The sequence below is a fragment of the Acomys russatus genome, chromosome 8 (genome assembly GCF_903995435.1).
Source record: "Acomys russatus chromosome 8, mAcoRus1.1, whole genome shotgun sequence".
Taxonomy (NCBI): Eukaryota; Metazoa; Chordata; class Mammalia; order Rodentia; family Muridae; genus Acomys; species Acomys russatus.
The window spans coordinates 72671969-72692507 of NC_067144.1; the positions used below are offsets into that span (position 1 = coordinate 72671969).

The 20539-nt window shown below is 50.5% G+C and overlaps 1 protein-coding gene across 1 annotated transcript in view; it reads left to right on the plus strand.

The window, feature by feature from the left end:
• Positions 1–294: 294 nt before the first annotated feature.
• Sim2 (SIM bHLH transcription factor 2) overlaps positions 295–20539 on the plus strand; it is a 40576-nt gene continuing 20331 nt past the window's right edge. The window contains exons 1-4 of the mRNA XM_051150285.1: positions 295–663; positions 8962–9044; positions 11649–11738; positions 19939–20047. Of these exons, the coding sequence (XP_051006242.1) occupies positions 489–663; positions 8962–9044; positions 11649–11738; positions 19939–20047 (457 nt within the window). The 5' untranslated portion in view covers positions 295–488. The remainder of the gene's footprint in view (positions 664–8961; positions 9045–11648; positions 11739–19938; positions 20048–20539) is intronic.

Consider the following 20539-nt stretch of genomic DNA (forward strand, 5'->3'; position numbering starts at 1 on the left):
GGCAGGAAAGCGCTCGCAGCTCTGGCTTGGCTCCGGCCGCCGCCACCTCGCTACGCTCTGCTCCCGCCCCATGGCTCCGCGGCCACCGCCGCTGTTGCAGCCCTTGCCTTCCCAGAGCCCTCGCGGCAGCCGGTGCACGCCCTCCTTTAAGGACTAAACTGGGTCGCCTGCTCGCCCGCCGCCCGCCACATCCCCAGCAAGGTCGAGGCGCGAGAGGCCGGAGAGCGAGCAGGAAACAGGACTCGGGTTCACGCGGGACAGTCCAGCCTCCAGACTCAGACGGAGAGTATTTGCGACGGACTCAGGGCTGGCGACGGTGCGGAAGCCGTTCGGTGCCCCTGGCCTGTCCCTCGCACCTGCCCGAGCCCGGCACCCTCGGGCTCACCTGACCCCTGGCGTCCCCATCCCCATCCTGGCTGCCGAAGCCCAAGCGGGACTCCACGGGCCTGGAGCGCAGTGAGGTCTAATATGCCCAGAGCCAAGGCGCGATGAAGGAGAAGTCCAAAAATGCGGCCAAAACCAGGAGGGAGAAGGAAAATGGCGAGTTTTACGAGCTGGCCAAGCTGCTCCCGCTGCCTTCGGCCATCACTTCGCAGCTGGACAAGGCATCCATCATCCGACTCACCACTAGCTACCTGAAGATGCGCGCAGTCTTCCCCGAAGGTGAGGCTGCAGGTGGGACGCAGGGGAGTCGGACGGCCTGCTGGGTGGGTGGGGGGGGGGGAAGAGGCTTCAGTGCGCGTGGGAGAAGCCCATGCGGCCTTCGGGCTGCTGTGTCCCAGGGAGGCCGCGCCCGGGACTTTGGCCCAGCTAAGGGAGGGGACACAGCCAGGCCAGGCCTGGCGATCCAGTCATCCCTAAGCTCCGGGCATAGTGAGGGGAATCAAGCGTTGGCATTTGCCAAGTTGGCCCAGGCACGCTAGTTCGTTCCGGCTGTTCTTTCCCCCTTCCTTTCTGAGCCCTCCTCTCACCTATCCGGTCTTTTCTTCCTTACTCACCGGCTCATTCTGGTCTTTTTCGGTTCCTCTTCTTTTCTCGATCTCTTAATCCATTATATTTCCCCCCTTTCTCCCTATTTCTTTCTCGCCTCTATTTTTTGTTTGTTTCCATTTCTTCTCTCTTTTTCTGCTGGTGGAAAAGGACCTTCTACAAGCGGCTGTTGGACCGCATGCAGGCCAGTGCTGCGGATCCTAGCATTTGTGAGCAGCCTTCAGATTCTAGTCTTTCGTGTATATATCTCGCCTTTCTGACTCACCTCTCTTTGCTCTGATGATATGGACAGGAGACGAGAAATTGGACGAGACAGGACACAGCCAGAAAGAGAAAAAAGTGGCGGGTGGGCCTGAGTGTAACGTTTTAGGATTTAAAAGTGCTACAGCGAGCAATTATCACTGGGCGGCAGCTCTCCTGCAGATCCGGGTTTGTATGAAATAGCGGCCTGCTGGGTGGGCACTCTCCAGCAGGCTGCCAAGGGTGACAGGCAGCTGGGCACCGGAGGGGAGAATCAAGTCTCTTCCGGCCGAGGCCCGGGAGGAGGGATTCTGACACTGTCATGGAAGCGCCCGGCTATGAGGCCTGTTGTCTCCACGACCTCCAGACTTGGTAGTGCAGAGCAGGCCTCTTGGAGAGCCCGCGCCTAGGAAGGAAGAAAGGGATTTGGAGGGTTGTTGCTCCGTTTTTGACAGGTGTCCCTTGGTCACAGGGCTCCTCCACTAGTGCTGTTCACGGCCAGGGGCCGCACCCGAAATCGGTAAGGCCCCTTTGCGGCTGCCACCCACAAGCCTGTTTTTTGCATTGTCTGAATCTTAGATGAAATTTTCTCCACCACACTGGTGGAGCTTGGCTGTCTTGTCCGCGGGTGCAGCTTCCGGTTCTTTGCCGCGGAGGAGCCCCAGAGTAAGCTCCCTGGCGAACTGAGAGCGCCCCGGGAGCCGAGGTGGCTGAGGCGTTTCCTCGGTTCCGTCTTACTGCCCAGTGAAGAGCTCTGCTCCAGCACCCAGCTGGGCCCAAGGAGCGTTTCTTGGGATTTCTTCCCTTGTACAGAAAGATTGGTCTCGGATGCTCTCGTCAGGACACCCAACCTTGAGGCCCTTGGTCCAAGAGGTATTAGTGATTCCCTGCTGCCTGAAGTCTCAGAGTAACGAAAAAATTCGAAGTGGGTTTTATAGCAGCAGCTTTTTTCTTAGTCTCCTTCCCACGGGGAAGAGCAGTGTTAGCTGGTATTCTGCAAGGAGCCCTCATATCCGCTTGCTACAAAACAGGCGTGCAGCTCAGGCCTTCTGCCTCGTCCAGCCATACTGGGTTTTTAAAAAAATAGAAATTATCAAAAGGTGAATGATATATTGTCAATGAATTCAAACAAACCAGAGAGTAGCATCAGGGGACGTGGACGCCTGTGGGCAAAGGACTAACTAAGCCACTCTTGTTTGGGAGCTGACCAGAAGCCTATTAAAAACTGGGACAGTGCTGTGTATGCTGCACAGCAGCCACTTATTCAAGCATGAGAAGGCACGACAAATGGGCCTTATGTGGGTGCTGTCCGCACAGTGGCCCTGGCATTGCTCAGAAGCTCCCCAATCGATGGGGCCACCTCTGCCTCATAGAAGGTGACTAAAGGTTGGTACTCCCTGAAGGGGAGCCTGGGGGCATTTAGCTCTTGTACTTTTTGGAAATAAATCTGAAATTGTGGGGCCAGCCTTAAGGAAGGAGGCAGTGCCCGCATTGGCCACCCCTTTCCCTACAACGCTGTGGTCCTAAGGAATGCAGTTGGAGAAGGGGTGGCCCAGGGTCTTAAGGAACTTGCTCGCTCACCCTCTCACTCTTGCTGTGCTGCTACACCTGTTCTCAAGGTCTCCAGCTCAGGAGTTCTGAAGCTGGGAGCAAGCCCGCGTCTTTCAAGGTACCCCTGTTATGCAAACTAGTGGACTCCCGCCTCCAGAGGCGTTCCTCTCTGTATTGATTTAACCTGTTTTGGAGGGACCAGAATTGACTGAGGTCTGCTGCACCAAAGCCAAATCAAGACCATGGCTCTCGGAGGCTTGGTGGCCAGAGCAGTCCCAGGCACTCTCCCATACAAATCGAAAGGATTCTGAGGAAGAACCCAGCTGCCAAACACGGTTCTGCCGTGAGCAGTGGTGTTCACTGGGTGAAGGAGAATCTAGAAGGCCGCTTTGGGACTTTGGGGAACTGAAGTGCCATGGAATGCCTCAGCCCAGTGTTTCTCAGGCCTTCAGTCCATCATGTTGTGGGGACCTTCAAACGGAGCATTATTTTCATTGCTACTTTATAACTGTAATTTTGCTACTATTGTGAATTGTGACCCACAAGTTGAAAGGCGCTAGCTAGCTGGGGAAAGTGAGGCCAAAGAGGGACAGGCCAGCGGTCTAGCTTCCGTTGTGACTGCATGGCAGGCGATGGGTGCCTATACTCCAGCAGTACAGAGACTACAAGAGAGGAAAACTGAGAAGGGCCAGGCAGCAAGCTGGAGAATGTTCTCGGCTTTTGCATTTGAAGGCTACTCTGCCCCTGTCTTGGTAAATCAGGCTCACTGAGAATTCCATATTTGCGCAGTGGCGTTGGTGTGGGTGCAAGTGAGAAAAGGCACAGAGGAACCTTGCAACAAAAATGGAAAAACCACTTTATTGGCCAGAAACGCGTGAACGGCAAGTGTGTGTGTGTGTGTGTGTGTGTGTGTGTTTTGGGGGGAGGAGGACTGTCTCTGCCTCATGCCTGAAGGCCTTCCAATTTCTACCGCTTTGCTTTCTTTCCAACTATAAACTGGTGTGAGAGGTAGACAGGGTGCGCAGGGGTGTGGGGTGAGGGGCGAGCAGCTCAGCATTTGGAACAAGAGCTAGACAGAAGAAGAGAGGCACACTTTAGTGAGTGATTGGGAGTAGGGGGGGTACACAGGGCTGTGGCATAGCCTGAGCTGTGCTGGGTGGTGCGGCCCTACACGGGGTGGCTGGTTTCTAGCAGCCCGCACAGAGCCACCTCTGCCGTAGATTCCACCAACCCAACATCCCTGAGAGAACCACAGTTGGGCTTCCCTGATAGTGGGTGTGTGTGTTTCCTCTGGGCCCAGCAGGAGGCTAGCCTCAGGCGTTGAAGCTCAGCTCCTGGAGGCAAAAAGGCAGAGAGGTACCTTATCCCAGTGTACTTGAGAAAGCAATGCACACCAACACACACACACACACACACACACACACGCACGCTTGGGGATGGTGGTGTGCAAGGTCTGAATTGTGCCAACAACTGGATTCTTTGGGTTTAAATTCAGTTGCACACACCCCCTCACCTCTCTGTCAAATGCCCAGCGGGGAGGATTGGACCCACTTAGGTCATGCTTCTTTCCATCCAAAGGACTTGATTTCAGAACTTTGGTGAGGGCACTCTTGACATATGCCTATATGGAATTAAAGACCTGCAAGAGCGAGTACTGAAAAAAACCAAAGAAACAAAAACAAATAAATAAAAAAGCAGGGCTGTGGTGGCGCATGCCTTTAATCCCAGCACTTGGGAGGCAGAGGCATGTGGATTGCTGTGAGTTCGAGGCCAGCCTGGTCTACAAAGCGAGTCTAGGAAAGTTCAGGCTACACAGAGAAACCCTGTCTTGAAAAAAAAACATTAAAAAAGCTAACATTTTAAGAATAATGTAGCTTTCCTTTTTCTCTTCTGCCTCTACAAGCTTCTCTCTAGCTGCAGTTTGAAGCCTGCCGCTCTCTGAGTTAGTGCAGCCCCCGCCTGAGATGCAGCCCCTGGCTTTGGAGTGGGGGAGAGAGGAGTGGGGGTGCTGGCAATGCACACTAAGAAGCTGCGGGTGGGAATGTAGCTTTGCCCATGGGTCTCTGCCAGGTCGCTTTCTCCAGGGTGCTGCTGAAGGGGCTGTGTCCCGCACCTAATAGAGATAAGTATTTATTCAGCCTTGGAGGTTGCTGGCGGGGGTGGGGTGGGGGCGTGTGTGTGTGTTTCGGCCCTGCTGTCAGAGAGTGTACTCTCTAGTCCGTGGTGGGATATGCTCAAAACTTGACGCCAACCCCTTCCTTGTCCTACCGACCAGTAGGAGGCCTTCTTGGGGCCTCTGCCTACTCTTAAACCCATCTCTTGGCTCCTTGATTTGATATGGGGGTGGGTGCCAGGTAAGGCTTTTCCGGGGACCTGGGAGAGGACAGAAGAATGACAAGGAAGGGAGCTGGGTTGCTGGAGAAGTCGCTTCTTGTGACAATATACTGGGATCGGGTCTACAAATGGGGCGAGTTGCAGGGACCAGCTGTGTCTCTCTTGGGGAAGCAAGGCAGAGGGCCAGATCTCAAGTCTCACTTTAACACCCCTGCAGAAGCTTCAGCCTTGGGGACTGAGCCCTTGTCCGATCGGATCGATCGAGGACAGGGGGTCCATGTGGGAGATATTGTGGGGGTGGTGGGACTTAGCCGGCTCAGGTAGCCGACCTAGGTAGCCGACCTGTGTGTCTTTGAGAAAAAAAAAAAAACAAGCTTCTGGCTCCTCAGCCCCGCCCCCACCCATTTGACAAGCTTTGTTTACAGTCTGAAACTGGCTTGAGGTTGCCCTTCCCCAGGAACACGCCCTCTTCCTTACTCTACAAGGGTGATGCTGGGGGGTGGGGGGGCAGCGAGGTGAGAGACTTAGAAGCCGTTAGGTAGGTAGCTTAGCGGTGCTTGGAAGCAAACAGGAGGACAAACAGCTATTCCCCACCCTGGTTCTCCCTAACCCAGTCTCAAGGCTAAGATGCTTTAGAGTGGAGGTTAGAGGCCTTGGGATTGCCTGAAGATCAAGATTTATGAGAGGACACTTTAAACAACGTGGGGAGGAGAGAGGTGACCAGGCCTCTGGTTACCGAGAGGAGCTTTCCTAACTGGCTTTTACTCTCTTCTTTTTTTTTTTTGGAAGGGTGGGGCCAGATAGTCCGCCTCCACAGAAGGAGGGAGACATTAACTCCACCAAACATCCACAAGACCCCTATGAAGGGTCCCAGTTTGGAGAGGTGAGAGAAAGGGTGGATTTGGAACCCTAGTGTTTTCACCAGAACCTAGGCCCTAATTTGATCAGAACCCATCTCATCAGGTACCCCAAGAGCCTGCCTGAGACCCCGTATTTGCTCATGAGTTGCTTGTTGACCAACTGAGCAAAAGGCCAAGAGAGGAGGGACCATATTTAGCTTCTTGATGTCAGGGAACTATTGGGCTTTCAACTGAAGGGCAAGCCAAGGGCTGAGCCCAGGATGTGAGAGGAAGTCACTAGAAATGGGTGCATGGGCTTGGCTCCCTCACAAGTGCTCTCAGCAAGTTCTTCTTGGGGTCTCACCATGCAACCTGGCCTCTTGGGCTCCCAGCTTGTCCTGTAGAGGACACATGCTGCTGGGGAGCCCAATATTAAGACTGGAAACTGCAGGTGAGGGTGGAGCTTTGGGCTCCCTTCTTGGGGAGAAGCAGGTTTAGCCCCCCACCATGAGACTGGCCACCACTAACTGTGACATCTGGGGCAGCACAACCTACTCTTCAGCTCCACCCTCACTTCTCTCTCTCTCTCTGTTTTTGTTTGTTTGTTTTATTTTGTTTGTTTGGTTTTTGGTTTTTCGAGACAGGTGTAACATCCCTGGCTGTCCTGGACTCGCTTTGTAGACCAAGCTGGCCTCTAACTCAGAGATCCGCCTGCCTCTGCCTCCTGAGTGCTTGGATTAAAGGCGTGCGCCACCACTTCCCAGCTTTTTATTTTTCCACCCTCACTTTTCAAATAAATACACAGATCTCTTGCTTGGGGGTAGATACAGGCTATCTACCTGGTGTCCCTGTTTCCACGAGTGTGTGTGTCATTTCCCAGTACCAAGACTCTTCTTTTCAGGACAAGCCTGACTTTATCCCACCTCGAAGGCCAGCCCAAAGCATACTTTTATGGGCTGAGTGAACTCACCTCTCCCGCAGCGGCTTCTAATGGAACAGCTGGCAGAGCCACTGCTCTGGGATGAGGTGGCTGGGGCAGGGATGGTGAGTGGAGGAATTGTCCCAAGCAGCCCAGCCACCCCCTGCCAGATCCAAAAGAAGAACATTTTCAAGAAGTTTCAGGAAAAGTATAATGATGTGTGAAAACATCCAGGTATTTGAATTATACTGAAAATAGCCCTATGTGCCCAGTGCTCCGGTGCTCCGGTGCTCCGAGGCTGTGGGGACAAGACCCTACCACAGGTTTTCTAGGAAGCCGGACAGAGGCTTCTGGGTGGAGATCATTTCCAAATGGAAGGATTCTGGGAAGCCAGAAACATGGAGAAGGAGGAGGAGGAGGAGGAGGAGGAGGAGGAGGAGGAGGAAGAGGAAGACTGTGCACTGGGGATCAAGGGTCAGGGATGGCTGTCTGGCCTGAGCACAACTCAAACCCAAGAAAGGCCCAGAGGCAGGGGATAGTCACCGGGACACATTTGTCCATTTTCAGAAATTAAGTTTCCCTGGATTGCTACTAAATTTGTTCTCTGTGAACACTGGGGAATTTTACACCTTGGTTCTTTCCAGGGCTGTTTCAATGGGTTTAGAGGCCTGACACCTTAGCCCTCCACTCCACAAGTACCTAGCCTAAAGCCAGCGGTGCTCTAGGGGGATTCGTGTGGGACGCTTGGAGGGGAGCTGAATTAGAACCACCCTTGCTCATAGGTGGAGCCCAAAGGGCCAGGGATAACAAGTTAGGACTTTGCCTGGCGCTGGGGGGATATGTGAGCAGAAATTAGCGGTCACCCTATTTTTTTTTTTTAGTTTCCAAATGGTTTCCAGGAAGCTCAGAGGTCACATGTCAGTGGTGACACTTAGGACACTGTCCATATTGAGGGGTTTTGTAGCCAGGGTGTCTGCTCAGAGTATGCGTCCCTATCAAGTGGCCCCTGACCTGTGACCTCCACACTTAAGGCACTCCAGCGATTGGAGATTTGGCCCAGCCTACAGTTCCCCAGAGGACACAAGGCTCACCCAGGCAGAGCAGACTCTGAGGGTGTGGAGTGAAGGCTGGAGCTGTGACTCTGGTCTCCAGCTGAGTGGGCAGAGAACAGGCTCTGCCGGGTCACAGCAGCCAAGCCTGGGACATGGGGAGAGGGGGGGAGGGAGACTGGCTCGTCAACACCCCCGCTCCGCATTCTGGGGTGGAAAGGAGGTGGTGGCAATTTCCTCAGATCTTAAGGTGTCCCAGTAGGTGGAGGGAATGCAGGGGACTCTTGATTGTGTGACGAGTGCCCTGAGAAGCCTCCTAAGTGAGCCTGGAGCTCTGGAATTGAAGCTGACCTTGTTCCAGGAGACGCTGTTAAGCGCCTAGAGGATGGAGGGTCAAGAGACTTGACGATCTTTGAGGGCTGCGCTGGGTCAGGGGTGGGAAGGGGTAGCAGCACAGGTGCTGGGGGGATATTCAAATCAATACCATTTGACTCCCAGGATGGTCGGTTTCAAAGCAGATTAGTTTGCTTTGTGGCATTTCAAATAAAACAGCGATTTCAAAGAGTGTGAGCAGAGCGGTGGGCTGGAGAGGCTTGAGAGTCTATGGGAGCCCCCCCCCCCCCCCCCCCCCGCCTTCCCCCTCTCCCAGTCCCAGCTGTGGGCTTTGGACTTTTTGTTTTATGTCCGTGTGTGTGTGTGTGTGTGTGTGTTGCTTCTTCTTTCTTTCTTTCTTTCTTTCTTTCTTTTTCTTTTTTCTTTTTTTGAGACAGGGTTTCTCTGTATCCCTGGTTGGCGAACTCAGAGATCCTCCTGCCTCTGCCTCCTGCTCCCTAGTGCTAGGATTAAAGGCATGCTACACCTAAAGCTGTGGCGCTTTAGGTTTTTAAGACCCTGTCAGAGAGAATGCAGGCGGTGGGTAGCGGAGGTCGGGTAGAGGTCGGAGCTGGAGCGTGCAGCAGGCTGTGGGGTTCCATGTAACTGGAGCCCTGGCATCTCTGGGCACTGTGATTAAATGATTTGCTTTATTCCCTTGTCCCAGGTCTAGGAGACGCGTGGGGACAGCCGAGCAGAACAGGGCCTCTGGACAGCGTGGCCAAAGAGCTGGGATCCCATTTGCTGCAGGTAGAGCCACTGGACGAGTGTCCTCACTGTCAGTGTCGCCGCCGGGTAGCAGAAGTGGGGAGGGGTTCTTCGTGTTGTCGCCAGGCTGCAGAGGAGACTGGGAATGGGCTTGGCTCGGGGATCTGGGTTGCCTCTGGTCTGAGAAGAACAGGGCCCCGCATAAATCTTAAAAATCTAGAGTGCGGAGTCAGGCCAGCGCTACCGGCAACCTGCACAACCCGCCCCCTCACCCCCAACACCACAGTGTCTGCTACCCAAGCCCCGAGGCCCGAAGCAGGGCCGTGTCCTTGATGCTTTTGCTTGGCTCCCTGGGCTCGCGCTTGCTCGGAGACAGCTTTGCAGTTGAGGCGACTGCGACAGAACTCAAATCTTCGACTGTCCTTGCTCCCCTACCCCCACCCCAGGCCAGAGTCTTTCCAAAACGTTTTCATCTCGCTGCACCACATTATTTCATTCTAAATGGGAAACTGAGGACGTGAAAGTTAGAAGTAACGGACTCGAGGTCACAAAATGAAATGGTTTAGTTCCGTGGCCTATATCGATCACCTAGATATGGGGCTTCCTCCGGCATTGGGCCCCCACCCCACAGCTCTAGATCGCTATTATCTTGACTTCGCGCCTGGCCGCGGCGGAGCTGGTCATAGCTGGCCATCACTGGGCAGCCTCAGAGCCCGCGGCCACTTCCACATCAGCGGCTAGGGTAGCTGAGGACAGCGCCGCCTCCCTCCCATCTCAAACGCCCTTCTCAGAATCCCATCAGTGACTCGATTCATTCCCACCCCCGTCATTTGTCTCTGCCACCAAAAAATGTCCACTGATGGCTATTTTGCATTTCCTTCCTCTGTTTTGTGTTTTCTTAAAAAAAAAAAGTACGAGGAAGGCCCTAGTAGTTTAGGTGGGAGAGAAAAGCTTTGCTGCAAGCCTTGGGTGTAACCTAAAAACTGCACACCCCAGGGGTAGGAGAGAAAGGAGTGTGGTGGCATTTGGAGCCTGTAACTTTTACAGCATTAGCAAACAGAAGTGGCATAGTAGGGTGGCGTCCTCGAGCTTTTGCCCTCCAAGGGTCACTCGCAGCCAGGAAGGGCTGTTTGCCTATTTCAAACTCCTTCTTATTTGTGACAGTCGCGCGCCGGGGACAGCAAACCGCTGAGGTACTTAGGAAGGACCAGGTGGGTAAAGTGAACACTGCCTGTCGGGTGTGGGAGTCGGTGACGCTCCACATTTCCACTTTTTAAAAAGCTATTGCTGGCAACTTTCAGTTTTTAATCATAACTTTAAAGACTTCCAATCATTTCCCTATACAGTGAGAAATGCATTTGGCATTTCTTAAAGGAAATTGGAGTTCAGCATCCAGATAAAAAAATTAGAAATTGAATTTTGGTTTCCATATCTGGAATGTCGTTTCTTTTGCGAAAAACACTACGAAGTTAGAATTAGGGAAACAACCAAAACAAAACCTTATTTTTAAAAGTGATTTTACCCTCAGTGTAATGAAGGTAGATGACAGGGTATAGATGACAAAGAATTTTGGTAGCAAAATATGTGATACAGCAGAATGCTAAAGATGACTTCAAATTTCATTCCTACTCCATCCTATTTACCGTCCCCAATCCTTTAAAGGAGTGTGTGTGTGTGTGTGTGTGTGTGTGTGTGTGTGTGTGTGTGTTTAAGAAACCCAACAGTAATCTGGTTTCAATTACATGCTGTAAAAATAGAATTTGTAGCCAGAAATTAAATTTGGGATATTTTTATGGGTGCACAATCGTGAGCTGTAGGGAGCGCTTACCAACTTTATTGCCCCCTTTGGTTCCTGATGTTAAGATAATGAATGAGTAAACACAGTGCAGTTTCTTCTTTTCAGAAAGTTTTTCGTCTTTTTGCTCTTGATGATGCAGTTGTTATTTTCTTTCTTACCTGAATCACTTTTTACAATCTCATGTTATTTCTGGAAGGTCAGCCAACTCAGGCCAGAAATCAGAATTTCATCGGAGTTGGTTTCATTTTTCAGAAATCGATACTTTTCTACTCCTTGTCTTTAGCAAAAGGTCATTTGATCTTTCAAAGTCTAAGTGCTTGATTCTGTAGACGTGGTCTGGTAGAATAATCGAACATTTTGTTTTATTTTGTAGGGAACACCAGTGGCAGGAATTTACTATTCAAATGGTACTTAGGGGTAACTAGGAAACTGTGGCGAATAAAGTTCTGGTCCTAGTGGTATAAGCGGCTGCCAGTTCCCACATTAAGTAGCCTGTAGGGCTCCCCTAAGAACCAGAGAACACTGCCGGGTTCTGATTCAGTCTAAGTGCTAAAATAAAGCCACGACGGTCAAGCTGAGTGGGTTAGGACTTCTCAAATGTTTGCCTGGTCTCTGTAATGTGGATGGATATAAGACTGTTTTAAATGTGCTTTAAGAGCCTGGCCCGGGAAGTTGAGCGTCCCTGATCGCCCTAGACTTTCAGGTCTTCCCGGACCGAGTGCGCACATGTACAGTTTTGCCTCAGGGCCGCAGGCACGCCAAGCAAACACTCTCTGCCATCTCCTTCAGTGGCTGCATTCACTGCTGAGTCTGACTGTAATCTCTACCTGCCACTTTCTCTTTTGCAGACTCTGGATGGATTTGTTTTTGTGGTGGCCTCTGATGGCAAAATCATGTATATATCTGAGACGGCTTCTGTCCACTTAGGCTTGTCCCAGGTAGGTACTGCCCGATTCGATGGGCCATTGAAATATCAAATGTTAATAGTCCTGATAGCTTTGTCCAACCTGCTTTTATGTTTGAGCACCATTCATAACTGCAAAGCTCCCTTCTTTGGACATTACACACGGGGTTCCTCTTATTATATTGTACCCTTGCCCCCTTTGAGGTGTCTGTCAGTATATCCCAGCTGTGGCCAGCCTTGTCCTGAGATCTTGTCAGATTCCTTAGTAATGTGAAGTGTCACCAAAAAAAGCTTCCCCAAGGGGGAACCGTTCCGTCTGTGCTCACACGATATCAGGGGTTGTGTAGACAAGAGACACGTTCTCCTTCAGCGTGGCTTTTGTGTAGCATGCACACTGAGGAGGCCAACCGGGAAGGTGTGGACTCTTGTGCTGGTCCCATGGAAGTCAGAGTCAGTTTTCCTGAGGTTTGTTTTTTTTTTTTTTTTTTTTTTCCTTTCCCCAGTTCAGTGGTTGTTCAGTAGGCATTTTATACGCTGTGATAGAAAGTCATAAAACTCAGCTCGCTACTTTTTTCAAGGTCCTGATTTCTTCAGGACTTTTCCAGAGTCAGTTCATTAGAAGAAGAGTCTGTCCCCAGAGAGTTGCTGGAGGCCTTAAAGGCACACGGTCGTCAGGGAGAGGCTGGAGGGAGGGCCACTCCTATTCTCTCAACTCAGGGCTCATGGTGACAAGCCACATTTTTAAAAACAGTCCTTTGCCCGGTTTCATATGTGCTTATGTGCATCTGACTGCTCCCTCCCTCCACCGTCTCTTTTCTCCCTCACATCACTGTCAGCTTCTTTCCCAGCGTTCCCGTCGTCTTTGTTGTTTTGTTTTGTGACCAGCCGAGTTTAACTGGAGTCCTCGGTGCGACTGAGGCTTGAAGTTGCTCACGGGAGCCTGGCGAGCTGGTCTGCGAAGGGCTCGCCTGCTCCCAGCGGTCAGAAACCAATAGTCAGCAGCGAGGGGGAGGGGCTTGGAGGCCCCACCCCCACCCATGCTTGTGGTCCCGCCTGATAGGCCCGTTTCCGTGCAGCTCTAGCTTGCCGGTGCCGCTGCTGAGAACTCAGGGTTGAAGTTGTACGTCATCCAGAAGATGGGTTCACAGCCTTGTTTTTGTTTTTGTTTCCCTCTTAAACTCTTGCCGTTCCCTTCTTCCACCGCGCTCCTGAGTCTTAGAGGCGGGGTGGAGATGTCCCGGTTAGGGCTGGGAAGTCGGTTTTTACGCGTTCTCTTGAGCTGCCAGTGAGTCTGTGAAGTCACCATCCCCCAGGGCAAATAGAAGCTTCACCGATGAAGGCTGAGGTGGGCATTTGTCTATGGCTATAAACACAAAAATTAGAAACTCATTTGGGATGTCACCGTTTTTATATAAGTAGAAACTAAATGTTTCTCTACATTATGAGCTGCCAGTGGGACAGACAGTGGGAGGCACTGGGATTGGTGACAAAGATGGAAAATGGGCTTTGAGAGGCACCGTAGGACTCGAACTGCAGGCATTTTCTTGTTATTAAGCAAGAATGAAGCTTTCTCATAGAAAGGAAAAAATCATCAAATTTAGAAATCCACCTGTGGTGCAGTATTTTTGTTTTTTCTTCTGGCAACACATTTTAAAACATGTTGTCCAGCCAGGCGTGGTGGCGCACATCTGTAATCCCAACACTCAGGGAGGCAGAGGCAGGGGGATCACTGTGAGTTCCAGGCCAGCCTGGTCTATAAAGCGAGTCCAGGACAGCCAAGGCTACACAGAGAAACCTGTCTCGATAAACCAAAAGCCAACCAAACTAGACCAAAAAAACCCCAAAGCCTGTTGCCACTGGTGTATAGCTCCCTCTTATGCACATGCCCTTCTCTGTCCAAGTGGGTTCCTGCCTCTGGGTTGGTCAAGCAAAGTAAGTGAATTGTACAATACAGTTAGCTGGTGGTCTCTTTTTCTTCAACCACAGCTCCTCTTCCCTCCCTCCCTCCCTCCCTCCCTCCCTCTACCGCCCTCCTCCTCCACTTTCCCTCCTCCCTTCTTCCTCTTCTCTTCTTTCTTTAAAAAAAAAAAAAACAGCTCTTCTGACTACAGTTTACTAAGGCTTAACTCTTGTACTTACTTGTCTCATAGGATTGACACACTTGTAAGACTGGAAATGCTGCTGACGACATGAAATGTACTAACTGATCTATAGGGCTGGGAACAGAGCTCATTGGTAGAGCACTGACTGTACTAAGGTCTCAGGTTCAATCCCCGAAACAGGAAAGAAAAGGGGAGGGAGAGAGGAAGATTGTGTCTACATTTCTTATGGTTATTCTTCTATGAATTTCTAGATCATACCTTTTAAAAAATATTTATTTATTTATTATTTTTGTATACAGTGTCCTGCCTGCATGTACACCTGAAGGCCAGCAGAGGGCATCAGATCACATTATAGATGGTTGTGAGCCACCATGTGGTTGCTGGGACTTGAACTCAGGACCTCCAGAAGTACAGTCCATGTGCTTAACCTCTGAGCCATCTCTCCAGCCCCTAGATCACACCTTTTAGCTGTACCCAGGCAAGTTTGTTCTCTTGACCTGATCAAATGACCTTGATCAGATTATTTTTCACTTTCATCTGTAATCTGTAAAATCACTGATAGTTCTACAATAGTGTCGTAAATATGACAGAACACCTCACACACTTTTAGGCTGGCCAGTCAGCAATCTTTTAAAACAATAAAGTCACTATTGAATGTTAAACTTAGATCTGAGCTCCCTAGCAGTCAAAGGGAAAAGAGAGATGAGTTCTATCGTTGTCATGGTCTGGTGGGACCGGCACTTAATGGGACATAATTTAAATAATAAAGTAAGGCCTCTGACCCTCTCTCAGGGCGCAGACCGAGGCTTCTAATGTACTAGAAGCTTCATTTGAAGCCAGGTGTAGCGGCCTCCCGGGTACCTGTTCTGGAATGTGCTGGCCCGGCCTGCGTCCTGGGGGAGGCCAAGCTTAGCCTCTCCTTCCAGCAGGTGGCTGGGTCCAGCAGGCGGCTCCTCCTGGTCACTTTTCTCTTTTCACGTGTGAAACAGGATGGGTTGACTGTGAAGACTCTAAGAATGGCCAAAAGCACGGGAAGCTGACAGATCCTGGTCCCGCTCCCAATGAACTCTGCAGAAGGAAAGCCAGGCGGCCCCACGACCGGCCTATCATGTTTCCTTTTGGCGGGGCCCAGAAATAAAACTCCATAGCTTCATTTTTTTTGAAAGGGGAGAGGGGCCACATGCTACTATTTTGCAAAAAGGCAGCCTTTTGATACCTTTTGATCCTGCTCCCCCTGAAGATAGAACAGTTTTAAATAGAGTGCAGCCAAGCCAACTCTGCGGAGGCTGGGAGCCCCAGTAAGCAGCTCTCGCTGCTCTCGCTGTTGCTGTTGCTGTTGCTGCTGTGCAGTGAGTCTCTTGTGCCTGGGGGTGCCTGGTGTGCCATTTAAATAATCAACAGTAAATCTTTCTCCCAAACTCATCTCCTGATGATCAACGCCACAGAGGGAAAGCCAGGCCGATCTGCTCTGCAGTGTTTGTTTTGTTTTGCTTTGCTTTGCTTTTCTGTCTTCTTTATTTAAACAGTAAAGAGAAATATTGAATAGGATACCAAGGCAACTACTTTTAAAAACATGTTTTGCATGCTGGGCTGTGGTGGGGGCACGCCTTTAATCCCAGCACTCAGACAGAGGCAGACAAATCTCTGAGTTCTAGGCCAGCCTGGTCCAGGACAGCCAGGGCCACACAGAGAAACCCCATCTTAGAAAACCAAAAGCCAACAAGAAAGAAACAGGTTTTGCATCCTTGAGGTTACTTGTGTAATTAGCAAATGTGAAGCCAATATAACAAACATCCATGCTATTAAATTTATTTAAAGATGGTTCTTAAACAAGGTCACTAGAGACAAAAGTGTTGAGGTGGGGGTATAGTTCAGTGGTAGGCGTGTGGCCCGGGGCCCGGGGTTTGATCCTTGGAACAGAAAATAAAATAAAATAACATTAGAAAGATTTGTGGAATAAACTTAGTGCTTTCTGAGGAATGACAGCCAGACTCCTTTATAGCTTCTAGTTTCGTGATGCCATTCTGTGGTCACAGAATGCCCAGCTCCGCTCAGATGATGCTCCTGTAGAGTCCAGGTTACACTCAGCAGTGGAGGACCACAGGGAGCATCACCTACCTTTAGCCCGGGCGGTAGGAGAGCTCACAGAGAGGTCTCGCTCCATCAGAATGATACAATTGAGATGGGAAAAAAAATCCTTCCTGTGTAATAAATCCATCCCCATTTAAAGGCCATTATTGCAGTTTTAAAATAAATGCTGGAGCTGGGTGTGGTAACGCACGCCTTTAATGCCAGCACTTGGGAGGCAGAAGCAGGTGGATCACTGTGAGTTCAAGGCCAGCCTGGTCTACAAAGTGAATCCAGGACAGCCAAGGCTACACAGAGAAACCCTGTCTTGAAAAACAACAACAACAATAAAAAAAAAAAGAAAGAAAGAAAGAAAGAAAGAAGGAAGGAAAAGAAAAGAAAGAAAAAAACCCTAATAATAAAAATAAAAATAAATGTTGGAATAAGAAATATATTTCTCAGGCCACCAGCTGTCACTATAAATGGTGGGAGCCACCATGTGGTGGCCTGGAATTGAACTCAGGACCTCTGGAAGAACAGCCAGTGCTCTTAACCTCTGAGCCATCTCTCCAGCTCAGGATGTTGCTTTTTAATTAGTAAACAAATGTGGTCACTGCCGTCAAACTCTGGTGTAAAGTGACAGAACCAATCCCAGGGCGTGAGTTGTGTCCCCAGCTCAGCTCCACATGTCAGGAATCGAGACTCTTCAGGCCCCAAATCAAGCCAGTGTCTGTGCTCATACATAAAACATACGGATGGGTATTTGGGGAGGACTCTTTTACTATGAACAGCTATTAAAAGAACCCTTCTCTTCTTCTTTCATTATGTTAATATAAAGTTTTTACCCATATCTGATGAAGGGGAAATAGAGTTGTACATATGCTTTAAGCATCCGTATGGTTTAAATCTAACCAAGTTATCTTACACAACATCTAGGTAACTGTGCTCATCTTTAAAGACACATACACGTATGAGAAATAGCTGTTTACGGGGCACATAAAGAAAAGTGCACTAACTGAGAAGGATGCCAGAAACTGGCCAATACAAATAGCGGCCATGCCGGTTGTGGGCAGGGGACAGAACCCTCTGGCGTTGGGAAGAAAGGGCAGCATCCTAAGCTTGTTTATTTACACAGCTTGAGCTCTGAAGCCCAAACCATCTTAATTTAAAATGCTTCATCTGCTTTACTCAGCAAAACACCCAAGCAGAGCCACGCACATTTCCCAGGGGCCGTGTGGCTGCCTTTTCCACACGGAACCCGTCCTTCACTGTCAGACGTATCACGTCAGCTTTGTAGGCGGGAAGAAACCAGACAGTAGAACATGAAGAAGCTCTTTAGCAGGAATGTCACTGCTTTTGTACTCAGGGTCAGGGTCAGGGTCAGGGTCAGGGTCAGGGTTAGGGTTAGGGTTTTTTACGCTAAAGCAGCACGTTGCAGTTCTGTGTTAACAAGGCCGAGATATACAAGGCCTGCGGAGTTTCATCGAGACAAATACGCATCTATAGAGTCTTATATATTTGGGGGCTTGATGAGATAGCTACACCCCTTTCAGCATTTAAAAGCACGAATACATATAGAAATACAGGAAACTCCACGTCAACCATAATTCTGAGTTAAGGTCAGCACTGTTATATATTACTCCGTATTTTTTCTGTGAAGACATTTCCGTTGTTTGAAGGTTATTGGGCATCCTAGACAATCCCATTCATTCTGTAATGGACCCCAGAGCTCAGAAAACTAAGTCCTTCATCCACAAATCCTGGCCTGCCTGTCCTCCTACCTGTCACGACACAGGAGCTTCGGAAACAGCTTAATTAAAAGGCAGGGCTGCTCTACAGCCGGCAGAGTCACACTCTCTGAAGATGTCTGCAGAGATGTCACTTGACTCAACTTTTTTTCAAACACCACTTCGAGATTAAATGCTCGCTTCCTTCAAACAAAGTAAGGGAGAAATAACCAGGCAATGTAAAACCCATTCAGCCTCCAGTTTATCTTGTTTTTAAAATTAGCCATTGAAAGTAGGTGGGGGGAGTGGAGAGGGGGTGGGAGTGGAGGGAGGGAGGGAGGGAAAACCAGATGGAGCCAGTTTTCCAGCTGTTGGCTGGGACCTTTCTGTTGATGCCTTCAGAGAAATGTGATGTTCCTGTCTCAAACAGCCAGCTTCAAGGTGGCTGGTTACTCATCTTTTAGGGATTAGCAAGAGTGCTATGCAAGAAAAAAGAGCCGTTTGTATTCTTTATTTTTTTAATAAAATCATCTGGCGGGGCAGATGGCTCAGGTGTGAGGGTGCTTGTCACCAACGCTGGTGACCCCAGTCTTTAGACAAGTTCAATTTCCAGACCCCAAGTGATGGAAGGAAATAACAAAATCTAACAAGTTGTCCTCTGGCTTCCACATGGGCGTGGCTCCTCCAACACATGCACGTGCATGCGTGCACGCACACACACACACACACACACACTTATGCATATGCACACACAAACACAAGTAACCAATAATCCAGTGTGATTTACACATGTTTTTTGGAGTTATACGCTCTATTTTCATACAGGCAGAGCCTATGTGAAGCCTCGAGTTTGGAATGTGGGTTAAGTAGGAGGGGGGAGGGGGAGAGAGGGGAAGGGAAAGTTCTGGGCTTAAATTTCTCCCTTTGCTATTTGTATAGTTTTGGAAGGAAAGACTCCACACACGATGAAGAAAATACAATGGTAGATGGTGGATTTTTTTGGAGGGCAGGGCAAGACAACTGTACCGTGTGTGAGAAGGAAAAGTAACTCTCCCGTCTTGACAAGCTGGAAGATCTGGCGAAGCAGAGTCAAGGCTCCTTCGCTTGCTTCGTGGCCGGGGCTGGATGCTAATGTGAGGCTGTGGTTCCAGGGAAAGCACGTCACCAAGCTGCTTCCTGAGGTGGCACAAGATGATCCTGTGACCCACAGCAACCAGCTCTGGGTGTGCCCTCAGGACCACCCACCTAACAAGGAGTCTGAGACCTGGGATGGCAGCAGCTTCTCTCCACTGTCCAGGCAGGGGTGAGAAGTCTGTTTTGCCATCCGAGGGCACTTTGGTGTGCTCTTGGAGTTTCTCTCTATGCTGGCTGGGCTCTGAGACCCACTGGCCCTGATAGAATTCATTCCACCACTCCTGGGTTCTCCCACCCCCAGTAATACTAAGTATGCTGCCTCAGTGTGTTGTTGGCCAACCCCCCAACTCTTTTGATTGTAGTTCTAAAACTAAGAGCCACCCTCACTGCACGGGAGACGGCTTCAGGGCCCGGTCCAGCTCGGATGTTGCCTATGGCCTGCTGTGGAGTGTGTCTGGGAGTTGGTGACATCTAAATGTTGAGATAGTAACCTCAGGAAGTAACTGCCTGTGCCTAAGCCCCGCCCCCTCAGGTCAGAGGTCATGCAGAGGGACCCAGCCACACCATCCGTGGGTCCGCAGAATAAACACACTTTGGACCAGGAAAGTCAGAGACACGTTCCTGGCAACACCGGGGAGCTCTGGCGGTGCCTGGGGCGTGGTTCCGTGCTGACACAGAGGGGTCTTTGTCTGAGTGGCACGGGAGTCTTCCTCTGGCCACGGGAGTCCCCGGCTGGCCAGCCTCTGAGTGGACATGGCTCTCCAGGGGGTGAAGAAGGCTCAAGGCAGCTGGTCCCCAGCTGGCCATTGTCCTTACATAGCATGTGAGTGACAGTAATCGGGAAAGTCCCAGCTTGAGTGTTTTGAGACGTTCTCTGTCTGAAGGACACCGTCCGGGCCTCTGTCCACGGGTGCCACTTCCACCCTTGAGTTTGTCCTCTGCCCTGTGTATCTCTTATGCTTAGGACTCTCCGCAAGCTCAAGGCCGTGCTCTTGGCTTTCTCAGGGGGCGGGGGTAGGGGCACAGCTCAGAGCTCTTCAAAGAGAAGCATGCTTCCACCTTTGCATTTGGCAGCAAGGAGAGACAGACCAGAGTCCTGCCCCTGGCACAATGTGGGCCTGTAGCACATCTGATTTGTCCTTTCACCCCTTGCACCCACCCTGGAGAGACCTATGATGTGTCTGGTCCTTCCCTCCCGTGGCAGGTGGAGCTCACAGGCAACAGTATTTATGAGTACGTTCACCCTTCGGACCATGACGAGATGACAGCGGTCCTGACGGCCCACCCGCCACTGCACCATCATCTGCTCCAAGGTCCGTCCTCCACAGCACAGGAAACCGACCCCAGGGTTTGCTCCCCACACTTGTTGACGGGCTGGGCTTGGGCCAGGTAGCGGCAGGAGAACCCACCCAGTGTGTGTAGCTACACTTAGGCCTCTGTGCTGCTTGTGGCAGCGGTGTGGAGCAAGGCCGGGGCTTTGTGCACCCAGGCTGAGCGCGCTGCCTCTGTGTTTTCAGCTGACAGTCATGGAGTCCCTATGAGGTGCCATAAGCTGCTCAGCATTGGCTCACAGGCTGTTTCCCTCACATGCTCCTGGTTCAAAATTCCAGCGCAGCCTGGCATGAGGCGAGACCCGGCCTGCTGCTTCTGAAGACAGAACCAGGGATGGGATTATATCTGTGTAATTTGGGTGCAATCTAGATTTCATTTGCATATCATTGGAATGCTGGCTTTGTTGTCACGGGCATTACAGATATTTAAAGAGCTGGCTTCCTTTGTAAGCTATGCCATGCATTTGGAAGTAT